This window comes from Fonsecaea pedrosoi (genome assembly GCF_000835455.1).
Source record: "Fonsecaea pedrosoi CBS 271.37 unplaced genomic scaffold supercont1.2, whole genome shotgun sequence".
In the NCBI taxonomy this organism is placed as follows: Eukaryota; Fungi; Ascomycota; class Eurotiomycetes; order Chaetothyriales; family Herpotrichiellaceae; genus Fonsecaea; species Fonsecaea pedrosoi.
Window position 1 is genome coordinate 2,677,560 of NW_013550614.1, and position 16,330 is coordinate 2,693,889.

At 53.8% G+C, this 16,330-nt stretch overlaps 6 protein-coding genes across 6 annotated transcripts; 3 read left to right on the top strand and 3 right to left on the bottom strand.

The window, feature by feature from the left end:
* Window positions 1–655: 655 nt before the first annotated feature.
* On the bottom strand, window positions 656–2,167 carry Z517_02915 (uncharacterized protein; the record flags this gene model as incomplete). The annotated part of the gene is made up of 1 exon (XM_013432023.1): window positions 656–2,167. The coding sequence occupies one exon, from the start codon at window positions 2,165–2,167 to the stop codon at window positions 656–658; it is 1,512 nt and encodes a 503-aa protein (XP_013287477.1).
* Window positions 2,168–2,831: 664 nt separating this feature from the next.
* On the top strand, window positions 2,832–5,148 carry Z517_02916 (uncharacterized protein; the record flags this gene model as incomplete). The annotated part of the gene is made up of 3 exons (XM_013432024.1): window positions 2,832–3,296; window positions 3,353–3,750; window positions 3,816–5,148. 3 exons carry the CDS (start codon window positions 2,832–2,834, stop codon window positions 5,146–5,148), a joined length of 2,196 nt encoding a protein of 731 aa, XP_013287478.1.
* Window positions 5,149–6,118: 970 nt separating this feature from the next.
* On the bottom strand, window positions 6,119–7,807 carry Z517_02917 (uncharacterized protein; the record flags this gene model as incomplete). The annotated part of the gene is made up of 1 exon (XM_013432025.1): window positions 6,119–7,807. The coding sequence occupies one exon, from the start codon at window positions 7,805–7,807 to the stop codon at window positions 6,119–6,121; it is 1,689 nt and encodes a 562-aa protein (XP_013287479.1).
* Window positions 7,808–8,561: 754 nt separating this feature from the next.
* On the bottom strand, window positions 8,562–11,179 carry Z517_02918 (uncharacterized protein; the record flags this gene model as incomplete). Its single annotated transcript, XM_013432026.1, has 4 exons — window positions 8,562–8,688; window positions 8,749–9,024; window positions 9,129–9,896; window positions 9,954–11,179. The coding sequence occupies 4 exons, from the start codon at window positions 11,177–11,179 to the stop codon at window positions 8,562–8,564; spliced, it is 2,397 nt and encodes a 798-aa protein (XP_013287480.1).
* Window positions 11,180–12,336: 1,157 nt separating this feature from the next.
* Window positions 12,337–13,771, top strand: Z517_02919 (uncharacterized protein; the record flags this gene model as incomplete). Its single annotated transcript, XM_013432027.1, has 3 exons — window positions 12,337–12,807; window positions 12,873–13,395; window positions 13,449–13,771. 3 exons carry the CDS (start codon window positions 12,337–12,339, stop codon window positions 13,769–13,771), a joined length of 1,317 nt encoding a protein of 438 aa, XP_013287481.1.
* Window positions 13,772–14,409: 638 nt separating this feature from the next.
* Z517_02920 (uncharacterized protein) lies at window positions 14,410–16,257 on the top strand (the record flags this gene model as incomplete). The annotated part of the gene is made up of 4 exons (XM_013432028.1): window positions 14,410–14,709; window positions 14,797–15,168; window positions 15,226–16,032; window positions 16,147–16,257. 4 exons carry the CDS (start codon window positions 14,410–14,412, stop codon window positions 16,255–16,257), a joined length of 1,590 nt encoding a protein of 529 aa, XP_013287482.1.
* Between the last annotated feature and the right edge of the window lie 73 nt (window positions 16,258–16,330).

Below are 16,330 nucleotides of genomic sequence, written 5' to 3' on the forward strand. Positions count from 1 at the left end.
CGTACGGTGGACGTCTGTGTTATGTACGGAGGCACCTCGTAGTTACTCGATAGTAGGTAGGCGTGGTAGGTTAACAGGTAGGTACGTAAGGTCAGGAACCGTGGTATGAATAATCAGCACGGCGTGTGCGCGCTGGCCCCGTTTCCCTGTTCGGGCGAGGTACCGAGTACACATAAACATACGTACCTCTGCAGGGATGTGATGTGCTGTAGCATGCATGCTCTGTGCTACTCCGTAGGTACAGTGGTGGAGCATCGTGTATTACGACTTCTCGAGAACGCCTCGGGGATGATCATGTACCGAGTTGGCAGGTCACGATATGTATGGGCTTTTGTGGCGCTGCTTGGGGGAAACCAGATGTGCATCGACGGCTCTGGTGGCACCCAGGTGGCTCTGGCGGTGCTGATGACAAAGCGATGACAGGGTGAATATCAAGATGCATACAAGAAATGTCGCATGCAACCACATGCAGAACATGCTGGATAGCAATGGCACCGCTAACTAGGCAACCTTCAATCTCACTGTACATGTCGGCGGCAAGAACTTGATGTCGCCGCAAAAATTGTTATTACACTTTCCGCCTCACAACCCAGGCTCTGCAGGTCTTATCATGGACTCGTTCAAAGCCATTATTCCTCAACATCTCGAGCCATCCTCACTCATCCTCTCCATCATGTCGTCGTTCCACATGGTCGTCGTCTGGGTTCAATAGGACTCCAATATCGGTACTCTCATCCAGCACCCTCCTCCCTTCCTTGGCTGTTGGCAATTTCATGTCTTCCATGACGAGCTGCAAGGTCAACTCGGGAACCAACACAGCGCTCACATATGCGCCCACGCCCGCTGTTCGCAGCGCTGGGTCCGACTGTAATGCCTTGTTGAGAAACTTTGAGAGTGACTCGGTAATTGCGTGGACCATGATTCGGGCTCCTTTGGGACCATAGTAACCCGGCTTAGCAACATCAATCAAGCCTTCATTGAGATAATGCCGAATAGTCCTGCGGTTGCCCTTGGCCGCCTTGATTTTCGCGTCCAGCTCATCCAGGTAGTAACTGGATCTCTGTCGGTTTATCACCCGCTCCAGCTCCTGCGTTTTCTTCGGTATCCGGAAGCTTTCCAACTTCTCCCAATCCAACTTGGGATAGCCTCTTTCTTCCCATTGCCCTCGTGCTTCCGCAAGTCGATGCTGAGAACAAAACTTTTGTTGTTGTTGGAAAGGCATAGTGCGGAGATTGTCCGGAACAAACACCGAGATCGTGTCTCGCACGGGTTTTTGACAAACGGGACATCGTACTCCAACTGTTCTTGGTTCAGGCTCCAACTTGAACTCGTCATCGTGCACGAGCAGAAACATGTCATCCACAGAAGAGAGAGAGGACGTCGACCCCGACCTTGCACGGCCTGCAGCGCGGGGCGAGTCCACGTCAAAAGAAACAAGGTTGTCAGTGCCGCCGGACGACGAAAAGTCGGGCATTTCTGGGATGTGAATATCCGCTTTGTGATGATCCGATATTTCAGCTGGAAGACTAGGGACGTCGATTTTCTGTCCTTGCTTGATCTTTCCCTTGACCCCGTCCAGCACCGGCACTTCAGCAACATGTATGAATGTGGTTTTCGATGCCTTCTCTTCACGCCCTTCCACTTCAGCATAAGATACAAAACCAGTACCTTTTGGCTCCGCCTGTGCGGCGCTCTCGATGGGCTCTAGCTTCTGGAAAAACTTGCGGTTCGCATAGTTCTTAGAGGGCTTTCTCTTCTGCGAACCCGACGAGGTCCAGTCGGGGAATGGGTCGTTGAGGGTCGAATCTTCAAGGGTCTTCAGCGGCTCAAGCGCGGGTTCGTCTTTGAGCTTCCGCCGCTTCGGTCTGGTTGAGGCAGCTGTGCTCGCCGTACGTTTGGTGGGAGGACTGGAGGGTTTCAGAGTCTTGCCTTTGGGCGCTCTGGGTGAGCTCTGCGCCGGCTTGCGGCGTGAGTCGTCGTCCTCATCTGAGCTGGAATCGGGCGGCGCGTAAATGAGTCTCTCATCTTCCAGGGAGTCCGTCTTCATGTTTGGACTCAGAGATTGTTCATGAGACTCTGCCCCTCGGATAGATCGAAGCAGTGCTGGGCCGCGGTAGTTCTCTCGTGTGAGATATGTTCTCGAGTAACTGGCATTAGGTCTGGTCATATCATCATCACCAGATCGGGCCAGTCGTAGAGTGAGAGAGGTGATGTGAAAGTGAATATGTAATTGGTACTCGTAGTTGTCAGAATTTAGAAATGAGCCCATTGATAGGGAACTAAGTGGAGGGCTAGAGGTGGCAGAGTGGTGGCACGCGCCTATTGTGGGCAACCAGTAGTAACTGAAGATGTCTCGTAGTCACTACTAGTAGGAGACGAGGAGCTCCCAGTGGTTGCCAGTGGCTCCCAATCGCAATCGTCAGTTCTAATGATAATGGGCGCCCTGCTGTAAGCTGGGCACTTGGTGGGACAGACGAGCTAGATTTAGGGTTCGGAGCCCAGGTTTTTCCGGGCGGTGGACCGCAGCTTAACTGGGCTGTTTAGGTGCTTGGTGACATTGGACCCTGCGCCCACCTCCAATTTCGCCGTGGCAGACGCAGTTTCACACTTAATCCGTTACTCCAGATGGACCGATTCAGCTAATGCAGCTGACAAACAACGTCTCTTCCCTATATTCGCTGAGCTCATCACAGCAAAAGGTGCATGGCCAAGAAGGGATGACACTTGGCTGTGGCAACTCGAAATAGTATGAATTGAGACGAGTGCACCAAAGGGCACGCGCCCTCTTCTCCCTCCTCCACCTCCCCTCGATCGGCCAGGGAAACGACACAATGGGCCTCCTGGACGAGGACCCCGTCGACAGTCTGGGTGAGAAGTCAACAGCAATCACCTCGCCTACCGCTCTGTCCCCAGGGGCACAGAGTCCATCAGGCGTCCAGAGTCCCCCGTCTGAACAACAGCAGCATCAGCATCAGCACCCGCATATCGACCATGCCAAAGAGAAGCTACGCCATTTCATTCACCCTGACGGCCGGAAAATCCACATTGCTCACACACCCGAAGAGCACGCCAAACTACATAAAGAGCTGAGCCAGCAGCATGGCCCCGACGAATTCGATGTCGTGATCTCCGGCACCCCAGAACATCTCGCCGTAGTACGCGAGCTGCACGCCCATCACTCGGCTCAACGCGACACGCTGCGGGAGAGACATGGCGACGTCTTCTACGAGTTCGAGAAGGTCAGAGACGACCTGGATCATCTGTCCAACGAACTCAATCAATTGACCCATCACGGAGTGTGTGAAACTGTCGTCAAAGTGTTGGACGGACCTGTTGCTAATCCATAGAGTAGGTGGCCCTTGACGCCAACTTCAGCAAGTTTGGCTACACAGCGCGCATCCGTACCAAGGACGACCACAGTGGCTCATCGACACCGTCACATTCAACATCAACAGCCAACTCAGAGCAAACTTTACTCGACAAACATCAGAGCCGCGTTGTCGAAGGTACGAAGTTCTTCAAACGGCCCGTCATCCGCCAGTACTTCCACAAGGGACTGTTGTGGCGGTCTGCACGCAGCGGGGAGGTCGGCACCTTTGAGTTGTTCGCCGACTTGCTCTACGTGGGCATTATTGGCATCATTGGTGACAAGGCCTCTGAGGATCCTACGGGGAAGTCGTTCTTGGTGTATGCTATCAACTTCACTATGGCCTTCAAGATCTGGAATGATTTAACACTCGTCTCGAACTGGTCAGTCGGGGCCCACCCATGAGAACTGGATGATTGTTTGGTTTTACAAACTAACGGTCGTTTAGGTTCGAGCGAGACGACATCGTCCAGAAGCTTTCTGTCATGCTCTACCTGATCCTCCTCTTCGCCTACACCACCAACATCTCGTACGCGTTTGAGGAAAGGCATCCCGGCGGAGAGTTCGACACATATATTCCTATGATGTCCTTCTATCTCGCTGAGAGGTTCTATGGTGCCTTATATTTTACCTGGCTCTCTTACGTGGTGCCCCTGGTGAGGGGAACCCTCCTGTACACGTCCATCATCATCCTTTTGGCCATCGTGTTTTGGATCAGCAGCATCCACGTCGACTACCCCGGCCAACTGGGTTTGATCTGGATCGCGATTGTCATCGACCTCTGGGGCCAAGGGTTTGGGATGTTCCTTTCGCGCGCCTCTGCCCGACACACGCACGCGCAGGGCAGTCGCAGAGAACGCTTTATCCGAAAGTACTTTGAATTTTACCCGGCCATCAATATCGAGCATCGGACCGAGCGCACCAACGCCTTTGTGTCGCTGGTGTTCGGCTATTCGGTGCTCACCATCCTCTACCAGTCCCGGGCACGAGTCGGCCTCAATGCATTTCTGGGCAAAGGCATCCTAGGCCTCATCCAAGCCTTCGCGTTCCAATGGCTTTACTTTGAGATCGACCACCAAGGCGTCCACGTCCACGCCATCCGCCGCCACTGGCTTTCCAGCACCGTTTGGATCACGTGCCACCTGCCCTTCGTGCTCTCGTACGTCTTGGGGGCCGCGACGCTGTCGAAACTCGTCCTCGCGCACGACTGCGACAATGCCAATGTCGAGGACTTGGGCGAGGCCTACCAACCCAGATCGGTCGCGGAAATTGACTCCGGTCTGCGCTGGTACTACTGCGGGGGCATCGCGGCCGCGCTGCTGTCCATGACGCTGCTCTCGTACTGCCACGTGCATAAAACGCTGGAGAACCCGCGGCTGAGGAAAGTCCCGCGCTTGGTGATCCGGTCGTGCATCGCCATTGCGATCTTACTGCTCCCCCTGGCCAAACACCTCTCATCCATCAGCCTGATCGGCACCACCACGGCGCTGGTCCTGTTGGTCCTGACACTCGACATCTTCGGCATGTCCTGCACGGGCGACCGCTTCTGGACCGGCGGCTGGTGCGATGAGTCCAAGCGCGCCACACACTACGAGGCCCGCATCCGCTGCAGCAAGCGCAAGAAGCAGGAGATCATCAAGGCCATGCACCGTGGGGAGACCGTCCGGCTCGAAGAGCTGCTGCGCCGCCAGAGCACCAACTCCAGCGCCATGAGTAGCCAGACTGAGCTAGGCGTGAGCGAGAAGCTGGGCGATGAGGAGTGGCAGCACGCGGCGCTGTGAGGGCGCTCTGACATTCCAGAACGACTCTTTATCATATATCCTGTCATACTTGCAGACATACTACTATACCCTCCCGGCACTGGATCTACGTATCATATACCAAGATATGTACCATACTGGGTGTGTGTGTGTGTGTGTATGTATTTAGTGGTATATATACCACTCTCAAGCCTATCTATCCATCCATCCATCCATCCATCCCTCGCTCCCTCCACCCGGATACCCATCCATCTACACCTCTCTGTCTATCCCCACATTTGTCCATCTAGCCGATCTGTTTCTATCTCTTTACATGGAATTTGGTACTGTTACGCAACTGCGAATCAAAGGAATGGCTCACCCAAGAAGAACGAAACTTCCTCCCAGAGGAAACAAGGTGAATCGGCGCCCGGAGGAGTATAGGCAAGCAAGGGAAAGGGAAAGGGAATACACACACAGTAGCTACTCGGCAGGGAAAAGGGAAAAAAAAGGGGGTGAAGGAAAATAAGGGATGAAGATGGTCATGGATATGGGCGCATGGATCTAATCACCGGCATGGGCATGGTAGCTAGCGAGTCAGCGAGCGAACTTGGTGTTGCATTTCCATTTCCATTTCCATTTCCATTTTCAAAGAAAAATGGCCAATACATCCTACATCGAGGGCGAGCACAGGAGTTGTTCTGTACGAGCGAGACAATGGCCAATGGCTGTGTTTGTGTTTATGTTCGTGTCTGGCTCGTGGTTTGAAGCGGCTCGGAAGGGGAAAAAAAAGTTGTTTTGTGTTTAGTTCTGGTCACATTAATACATTTTCCTTCTCAATGCTGAGGAGAAGAAGAAGCACCAAAGGCGCCAGTACGGCATCTTTCTCGATGCTATGTGTACGCTATATATCCCAAGTACTCGGTACAAGGCGACGAAACTTTGGCCAAGGTTTCTATATGCTGCAACTTGGTCGTGGAACAAGCTCCCACCCCACTCCTCTTACTCTTTTCTACCTAGGATACGAGTAATCATGGTGCAGCGGCATCGCAACCGTGCCCGGGCTGCGATGTACCGGGTAAGGCACCTCTGTCTGGTGATGCGGCTGGAGTCTGGGCTCCGAGTGCGATGACGGGAGTGGACTTGGGTTTGGTCTCGCAGCTGGCAGACTTGCTGTTTGCGCTCGCATTCTCGCCTGGGCCAACGCGACACTGTCAGCCTCCCCCATTGGTACAGGGGACGAGACTTGCTGCTGCATGTGGAGAGGAGGTCTTTGCTGCCCAAGGACGCCTGACGAGCCATTGCGAGGATCAAACTGGGTGGGAGAACTTTCCAGAAGAGGAGGCGAGAAAGGTGGATAAGGGGAAGGGGATGGAGCAGGACCAGGATATACCTGGTACATGGGAGCAGGTTGCGAAGGGTGGACGACGTTAGTCTGCGTATTGTTGCGTGTTGCAGTCGCGGTAGCTGAGGAACCTGCAGTTATCGGCGTTGAATCCAACTCGACCGCAAATGCTGGTGCAACTGGTCCATTGGTTGCGACTGTCTCTGCTGTTGATGTTGGATGATGATGTTGGTAGCGCGAGGGACCCTCAGGTCGCTGCATCGAGGATAATGAGGCTTGAGTCGAATGTGATGACTTGGCCATGATAGGTGAGGCTGGTAGCTCAACGGCCTCGACGGCGCAACTATACGAAGCAAGCTCGACTGGGTGGGCGCCCGAAGGATGCGAGACATGTGCCGTTGATAAAGACACAGCAGCAGGCCCATTGGATAGTTGCGGTGATCCAGCCACTGTAGCGGTACCTGTCTCGTTTCCATAAACAGGTCTCCAGTTGTTAGATGCCACGGCTGGCATTTCATGATATCCATGGGCGGGCAATTGGCTCGAAGTCAGAGCAGGGACGGGGGCTGTGGAAAGGTGTTGATCAGAAACTGGAAGACATGATTCACTCGGGACAGCTCCGGAATACCCAGCGGCGTGGTGCTGGTTGATAGTGTTGTATCTCAGCGGCATTCGACTGGGGTCTGCTTGCGGCATTGCCCAACTACCGTGGGGGACTGAATGCCCGGCAGAAGAAGTAGGGGCAGGCACGTTCTGTTGCATTAGACCAAACTCTCCGAGATTCTGTGCACCGACAGATCCATTCAATTGGGATTGATAATGGGGCTCAGGGTCTGTCGGGCTGTGCCATGACGAAGCATGCTGCTGATGCTGAGGTCTTCGCGCAGGCAGAGGCGGGGGGACAGGAGAATATTGCTGTACTCCATGCCCTGGATTACTTGTATACGGCTGCGGGATTGATGGGGACAATATAGGAGACGGCGGCGATGGAGGCCGGCCTGTGTTTGGAACCGCATACGGAGCCGGACTGGCTCCGGGATACACGTTTGGTGCTGTCTGTGGTGATAACGGCGACACGGGCGCCTGGGGACCAGACCAGTGACCATAAGGCTGGGCATTTTGGGGCCCTGGATAAGAGTAATGGTACGTCGGTTGAGCGACTTGCGCAGGATGGGGTGGTGGAAGAGGACGTTGCTGAACATATGCCGGGTTGAATTGGTTCGACAGACCTTGCGACGGTTTAAAGCCTTGTGAAGACGTTGACGTTGTCGTTGATTGCAGCAATTCTCCCGGGTTTGATGCCAGGTTATACACATCCCTCATGAATAGCATCGATTTCTTAGCAAGAGACGACATGTTGGTGCGTGTTCGCGTTCAGGGACGACTTTTTCCAGCAGTTTCGTCCAGTATTGAACTCCGGTGCGGTCAAGGGTTTTTAGGATATAGCAATACCAGGCCACAGCAAACCATGCCCCCAAGTGTGAAGAGGTCCATGTTCGTATTCCCAAATTTGCAAAAAGGGGGGAAACGAGACGATAGCTGCATTCTAGATCCACTTTTGGCGCCTGATCCTCGGAAATAGTTTGATAGCACAGGCTAAGCAGACTTGAAGAAGCTGCCAAGGGAAACTGGGCCAATAAAGCATTGACTTGATCGCTAACGAAGGCTTGTGGGCTTGCTTCGAGACTGGGCCGTTTCTGTTCCACGGCCCCGAATAGTGGCTTGCCGAGAAGTCTCCTGTTTAGCCTTGTCGTCGCAGGGGCAATTCGCAAATTGACCAGTCAGCCCTGGGCTATTTTAATAATGTAATGCCATCAAAGCTCCCGATGCAGACATCCGACCGTGTTTGCTTGTGTTACTGTAAACTCTAGAGGCTCTCTGGTTGGTTGGATTAGGAAAAGTCTTACATGTCCATATTATTGGGTAGAACATGCGGCTGAGGACTTGCTTGGGAATGGCGGTGGCGTCGTTCTGGATGCGGACTGCTTTGGCTATTCTGTGCTATGGGATCCTCAGGCTGGAATCAAGATCAAAGAAGGAGAAGCAAGCGTATAAAGGACGCGGGAGTGACGACTCCTCGAGGTTATTGGCTCTACCAAACAGCCGGCGTTTAACGTGCCAGACCAGCACCATTCCTGGACCACCTGTACCTGGCTAACACAAAGGTCAGTTGTTTTTCTGTATCGCGAGGATTGCTCCTTCTGCCCTTGGCTAGGGCTATGGCCGATCGCATGACACTGTCCCGTCGTCAGCATCGAGACAACACCAGACCAGTGGAGAGAGGGAAGATGGTTTACTTTCTGAATTGTCGCTGATAATCTGTCGGAAGCGTGACAAAACATGCCTCCGTTGCCCTGATGACAGCCTCGCAGGCGGCTAGTATCGCATTCCCGGAATCGGCCTGTAAGCGATATGCTACTAGCAGGAGAAGAAGGCTGCCGTGGAGGAGTTGGATTCCAAAGAAGTACGGCATGAAACTGATGTCCGGGTCACATTCCAGTATCTGGGTAACGCATTCAGAGGCGGCCATTGTGTGGGACATGGAGTCTTTGAACCCTAGCGAAGATGTCCAGCTGCAATATTCCATCAGCCTATACTCCAGAACGGCAAGGGCTAAGGGGTATACATGTGACTGCTCTCTTTATCTTGAAGGAGAAAACCAAGTAAGTGGACTTACAAATCTGCATCCTCAAAGAGACATACCGGATCCCATTTCGAACCCACCAGGATCCTTAAGACACTGACAATATGGCTCGCGTATCCAGCCACAGTTTTGGCAATGTGCGTCGCCTCAGGTTCTTCTGCTCCCACGGGTGAAGATGGCTTCCATCGGGATTCGTTCTCGGCCTCGTTCTCAGCGTATGTCCTCGTTGTAACGCGATCCAATGTCGCCTGGTAATGATCAAGCTCACGCAAGATTTGACGCTCTTGTGAACTCCATATCGAGGCGCCGGAAAGAACTGGATGGAGGCGTGATCGGTTCCAGTCCAGAAGCGTGCCGCAGTGGACCATCAGTGGCAAGAAGAATTCAAAGAGGCCCACCCCTAAACAAGTCTTTGGAGGCCCGTGTGAGCGTCCAGTCCCAGAAGGTAACAACATGCATCGAGGCCCTTCGGCACGAGTACCGTGGCTGTGCGGCTGGGCACCTGACTGCCAGGTAACATCGTCGAGCGGGAGCAGTAAATCTCTGCACTCGGCCTCCAACAGGGCAAGAGGCCTGTTGTAACACAATGCTAAATGTCGGTCCATCAGAAAGAGGAGCCACCACGTCCGGCGACGTTCCTCGCGCTGGACTTCATTAATTAAGTCTCCTTCAGCGTGTTGACTCAGAGAACATTTGCAATTCAAGCTGGTTAATCCATTCTCTGCATCATTTGGCAATATCGCAGACTGTACCTCCTCATTCAATTTCAAGTCCCGTGCGAGATTGAAAGCAACACTCCACCTGACTTGCAGTTAGAACAACTGTGACTAGAGAGAAACAGCCGGAGGAGTAACTCACCACCTGATGCTTGCGGCCTTCTTTTCACTACCTGAGATCACCGAGGAAACATGAATAAAAGCAATAATATAGTCCATGCCCCAGGACTCTGGGAGAGTATCATTCGGGAGGTCCAAGGCTCGGAGTAGGTCCTCGTTTCTCCATCCCGAGTCCGAACCGAAGGCGGGCGGTAGCCCTAAGTCTTCCTGTCTCAACAACGGCTCATACCTGGCGGGATTCAGAAGGCGATATGTGAGCAGGCTGAGGTACTTGCAGACTCGATCTTTTTCTTCGGGTCCACTAAACAAACCCAGCGCTTTGTCGCTGAAGGCAGCTACAAACAGCATGCTACCCAGAAGTGCAGGATGAGTTTGACGAGGTTGAGAAGGGTGGAGGACGTCAATTCTGCGTAAGATGAAATTGTGGATGTGGTGGCACGTAGGATGCATCCGACTGAGGAATGCGCTGGAAAAATAAGTGTCCAACAGGTCGCAGGCAAGACCAGATCCAAAATCCCGATCCAGAAATGGCGACAAGTAGTGCAGGACTGGGTATTTGCATTGAGCAAATGCTTGGCTGTTTGGTGTTGGTGCTTCACGGGAATCGGCTATTGAGGGCAACCTGTAACTATAAGGGTCCAAGATGTGAAAGGTCGGAGAGACGTATGTTGAAGGGATGCCAGAGGGATCCTTGCCACTGTCAAAATCCACTGCTCGAGTCTGGCCATCCGAAGGCAGAGCAAGATGAAGCATTGCCGTAGTGTTCTCTAGCGAGGGAAGAGGCAACCCCAATCGGTGATTCGGAGTCTTAGCAGCCCCCAGAGAGAGATCGTCCTCTTCGTGTGCGGTCGCTCGCCCTCTTGTCTGTTGATTCTTTGGAGACGGTGGTGGAGATGGCGAGGCAGGCGAGGCATTGTCTCGAGGATCATCCGAGACAGACACCGCTCCCGGAGGGTCAGTCCACGAGATGCTGTCTTCTCTACGCCTTTTATCATAGACACATTGTTCTTGCAGCTGTGCACACCGGGAACAGGGGATGGTACCCGTGCAGCGAATCTTGGATTTGCGGCATTGATTGCAGGCCCGGAACTTCTCGCTGATGATTCGGTGGAATGGGCGCTCTTCTGCATGGTTCAGATGCGTTTTAAGATGGCGACTCAAGCTGTCGTTGCGCGAGAAAGAACGGCCGCATTCTGGACAAGGTGCTGAGGCAGGAGTCCTGCGCCGGGCAACCTTGCTCGAGCCCATTGTCTAGCATGGAGACTGGGTGATGGCAGCACCGGCCATTCTCGACCACGGGGGGGATGCCGAGAAATGGAAGATGGTGAGCGCACGGCTCGTCGTCCGTCGTTGTAGCAATGGCATTGGAAAAAGAGAGTGATGAAGAGGTCTGTGGCTAGCGCATCCTTCTACTATCCAACCCCGCAAGCTACTATTCAACTAGGTTAGTGATAGTCACACGCTGGGGTCGCGGTGGGAGAAACCCTCCGAGACCCTCGATTGGCCTATTTGCTGGACCTGGTGAGCCCTGTCGGTAGGCGAGCATTGTATAGGTGAAGGCCCGGCTTATGGGGAGGTAGCAATTTGAGAGACATGGTTATGCAACCTGCGCTCGAAAGATCATGTGTCTATTTTCCATCTCTTGTCACAAGTGTTCAAGTGCTGGCCTGTCATAGTGCTTGACGCATAAGGTAGAGATAAAATGGCGGGGTCAGCTGGTGAAATGGACAAGCTGCAAGAACGCTATATGGGAGAGTAATGGTGAGAGACAGAGGCATCCGTTAGTTGATGCTAGCAGTGAATTGACATGTTGCAGTGACAATCATAGAACGGTCGAACCAACTAAGGAGCGACGAATCCGCAGGAAGTTGGAAACAATGGCAGACAGCTGATGAACCAGGATGCTTTTCTCCCTACCTTTCATGCGTCGTCAAGATTAGACGGCATTCTATGACCTTTGAGACTTGTACTCGGTACCTCATAAAAGACGAAGGCTAGAGCGTGTGAGCGTGCACAAATCTCCAGTTAGATACGGTGGCGCATTACCACTTATGCGCAGAAACAAGATACTTAATACGCTGACACTAACTGACCTATACGCAGGCACCATCACATCTCTCCCGTGCTATCCCCGTCCCTCCTCCTCTTCCTTGGACCCCTCAATGCCTTACATCCAGACACATTCACTGACAGTCTGCATGACCCTCTTCATGCCGACGGCACTTAGCCGCGGACAGCGAGAAGATGCAGATATCTTTGGAGATGCGATTCACCTTGGTTCCCTCAAGCCTCGAACACGGGACAGCCACGACCATCACGTGCAAACCACTAACAAGGTAAATACTGGCTGATCTGCTCCTTGAATCAGGCCAGGATCTCAAAGGAGCGTCTTGCAATCCCATAAAATGACCACTGCAAACGGAGACCACTCCTCTTCCGGGGGTTTAGGCCCCTCCCAGTTCCGTGTTGCCATTGTTGGGGGTGGCATTGGCGGGCTCACCACAGCGCTCAGCCTTGCGACTTACAGTCCTGATCTGCCAGCAAACAACATCACGGTCTATGAGCAAGCTCCAGCATACAGTGAGATTGGCGCCGGTGTTGGTATAGGTGTGTCGGCCGGCCGAGTGCTACAGAAGCTTGGGGTGTGGCCAGCAGCGAATGCCATCTCGGGCTATCGAAACAACGTGCATCGCAGCAATCGCCGTTGGGACACGGACGAGCTAATTGTGGACGCGTTGGCCTTTGACAATGGCGGTGCCGAGGAGGTAAGACAGCTGTGGGTGCATCGTGCCGAGTTTCTGGAGGTCCTGTACAGTGAGATTCAGCGAAGGAACTGTGCTACGCTGAAAACCGATAAGAGACTTGTCGGGCTTGAGGTATGACACCTGGACCTTGTGCTTGATAATATTTGTGCCTTTGCGGTGTCTGATTCCCAGAATAGGACAAGGGTTCTACAGTCACTCTTCGCTTTGCTGATGGTACAGAGGAGTCGGCGAATCTGGTCATTGGATGCGACGGCATTCACAGCACTGTCCGCTCCCAGTTTGCAGTGGACAAGCCTGTATACTCTGGCCGGATAGCGTTTAGAGGCACAATACCCCTATCTGCTGTGTCTGATGATTGGCCTTACTCCTCCTGGACGCTCTCATGGCTAGCGCCCAACAAGCATTTTCTGGCATTCCCCATGTCACAAAACCGCCTCATAAACGTCGTCGCGTTTGTTTCCAAGCCAGAGAACGAGCTCGACGGCCTCAAGGAGAGCTGGAGAAGTGAAGCACCACGAGAAGCTATCGAGAAGGAATATGCCGGCTGGAACCCGACCGTGCAGAGGATCATCCAAGCCATGCCACCTATCATCAGCCAGTGGAAGATTAACGACCGCGAGATCCTGTCTCAGTGGTGCTACATGGATGGCAAGGTCGTCCTCAGCGGTGACGCAGCACACGCAATGTTACCCATGCAAGGTTCGTTGATCCCCATTAAACAGTTCCTTCTCACCATCTAATGCTGTCCTCAGGCTCTGGCGCAGGTCTCTCCATCGAAGATGCCAATATGCTCGGCTTTGCGGTGCGGGATTACCTGAAGAACCCAAGCGTTGGACTCGCCACATTTGTCAACCTGTACCAGACGGCACGCGTCCCACGGGCGCAGAAAGCCCAGATCACCTCGCGGCAAGCGGCGGAAGTTTACGACATGCACGGCCCGGATTTTGAAGGGAAGACGTTTGAAGAATGTCTCCCGGTAGTGCGGGACAAGGTCAAGGATCGCATGGCTTGGGTGTGGAAGTCGAACTTGGAAGCAGACTGGGCGGCGGCAAAGGAGAGCATTGGCCTTGTATAGGGAAACATGGGTTATTGCGAAGGTCATGGGTTGCAGCATGTAGAGAAAGAAAGCCTTGTTTTCACGGTTACCCTGTCTAGTCAATCAGTGAATGATCATCTTCGCAACTGTCGAATCTGAACTCACGAATCTCCCAAGCCTCGGCCTTCAGACGCAATGTTTTTCCACCGACCACGTCGAAATCCCACCTTCTCTCTTCTCTCCCACTATTTCATGCTCCTTCACTATTCAGGTACGCCCCAGTTCCGATCCAGCATAGCCTCGATCGCCCCATTGCTCGCTCACTCCTCCAAACACCTGCTCCGGCCTTTCCCCGTACGTCCTCCCGACTTCCCCTCGATGCATTTGCCAGGTGCTCAACCCCGTGGGACCCAAAGGAGGAGACTCCGAGATGCGGCGGAACACGACCGACACGACAAACGGGCGTTATTGGAGAAGCGACCGTTCAAGCCTTTATTCTTAAGAAGCTTGGTATCTCGAAAGCCGGGTCTGGTGTGATCCCCCAAAGTGATACAGTGCCACAGTGCCACAGCGATACAGAGTCGTCTGGAGCCGCCTCCGAACCAAGACGGATTGATACCGAACTTCTACCTGCTCCTCTTCCCTTCCCTACCTAATTCGACAGACAGAAGAAGACAATGCTGGCCACCGACTCGATATCTCACATCCCGGTATGGGGGTGGGTTGCCATCACTGCGGCCCTCCTCTGTGCGTGGGCAGCCAGTTTCCGCTACCAAAAGGGCCTCAACAAGTACAAGGGACCATTCATCGCTTCTTTTACCAACTTCTGGCGGCTGTGGCAGTGGGTGTGGTACACCGACAGATGTGCCTACCCCAGTGTGGTCAAGTATGGAAAAATCATCCGGGTTGGGCCCAACACGTTGTTATTCAATGATCCCGATGCCATCAAGGACATCTACATGACCCATTTCTCCAAGGTAAGAGACGCGGTGCCTTGATCAAGACGCCTCCCATCCTCGGCTTCATTCGATGTCAGCAGTCTGTCTAACGCAGCAACTCCCCAGTCCGACTTCTACAAGGTTGGTCAGGGAGTCTCGCGGGGAGTGGCCGTACCCAACATCTTCTCCACCACAGATCGCATCTACCATGGCAAGCTGCGGCGATCAGTGGCCAACGCCTTCGCCTTGAGCACGCTTGTCAACTATGAGCCGTATGTGACCGACACAGTCACCACGTTCCTCACTCAGCTAGACCAGAGGTTTGCGGGTCGACCTGGACCGGATGGCATTTGTGACATGTCTGAATGGACAAAGTTCTTCGCCCTGGATGTGGTCAGCGCGTTGACAATGGGCAAAGGCTACGGGCTATTGGAGGCCGGGTATGATCACATTGGCATCATCGAGGCCCGAACGACCTTCTTGCGCTACTTCACCATTGTGAGTTTCCCCTGTGGTAGGAGCGAGGACACATATAATCTAACGCTTCTCTTCCAGGTCAACAATGTCACTTGGCTCGACCGCGTGCTCAAGAAGAACCCGGTTCTCCTGTGGCTCGGCCGAATGGGCCTCTGGAACAGCGTGACGGCGACGGTGCCCATCGCACAGCGACAACTCGACCAGAAGAAACGCGACTTCAAGGGCGTCAACGAGAACGAGAAGACGCGCGTGGATCTGCTCACCAAGTTCCTCCAGGCCAAGGTCGACAACCCGGACATTGTCGACGACCGCGCCGTCTTGGGACTGACGCTCTCGATGGTCAACGCCGGCAGCGGCACAGTCGCCACCACGCTGGCCGCGACATTTTACTTCCTGCTCAAGTACCCACACGTGATGAAGGAGCTCGTGGCCGAGATCGACTCACACTTCCCGCCGCCGAGCGCCACCGGCAAGGGCACAAGCCCGATCAACTTTGCCGAATACGTGGTGCCGTTCGCCGAGTCACAGAAACTGCCCTTCCTGGACGCCGTGCTCAAGGAGATCTTCCGCCTCTGGCCCGGGCTGGGCATGCAGCTGATCGAGCGGGTCACGCCGCCTGAGGGCGCACACATCCTGGGCGAGTACATCCCCGGCAACATCATCGTCAGCTGCAACGCGTGGATCATGCACCGCCACAAGCCCACCTACGGCGAGGACGTCGAGGTCTTCCGCCCCCAGCGCTGGCTGGACGCGACGCCCGAGCAGCAGGCCGCCATGAACAAGGCGCTGCTCGTCTGGGGCGCCGGACCCAACACGTGCATCGGCAAGAACATTGCGTTTTTGGAGCTGTACAAGGTGGTTCCTTCGATTCTGAGGATGTTCACTGTAAGTTCCACATACAGACCTTTCTTGGAGTTTTTTTTTCATCCCCCCTTTTGCCCCCCGCCCCTGTCTCTTCCCGTACTATAAAGTAGTCATGGCTAATGAACGTGGACACAGCTCGAACTCGCCGACCCCGAGAAGGAATGGAAGATCTTCAACCTGGGCGATCCCGAGCCGTCAGAGTTCTTTGTCCGATGCCAGCCGAGATATCGGAAGATGTTGATGTAAGTTTTTTTTGGGTAGGGTTAGTAGTTCTATTTTTCGAACAACGAGTCGATGCGGTGCGATGCCATGCCATGAC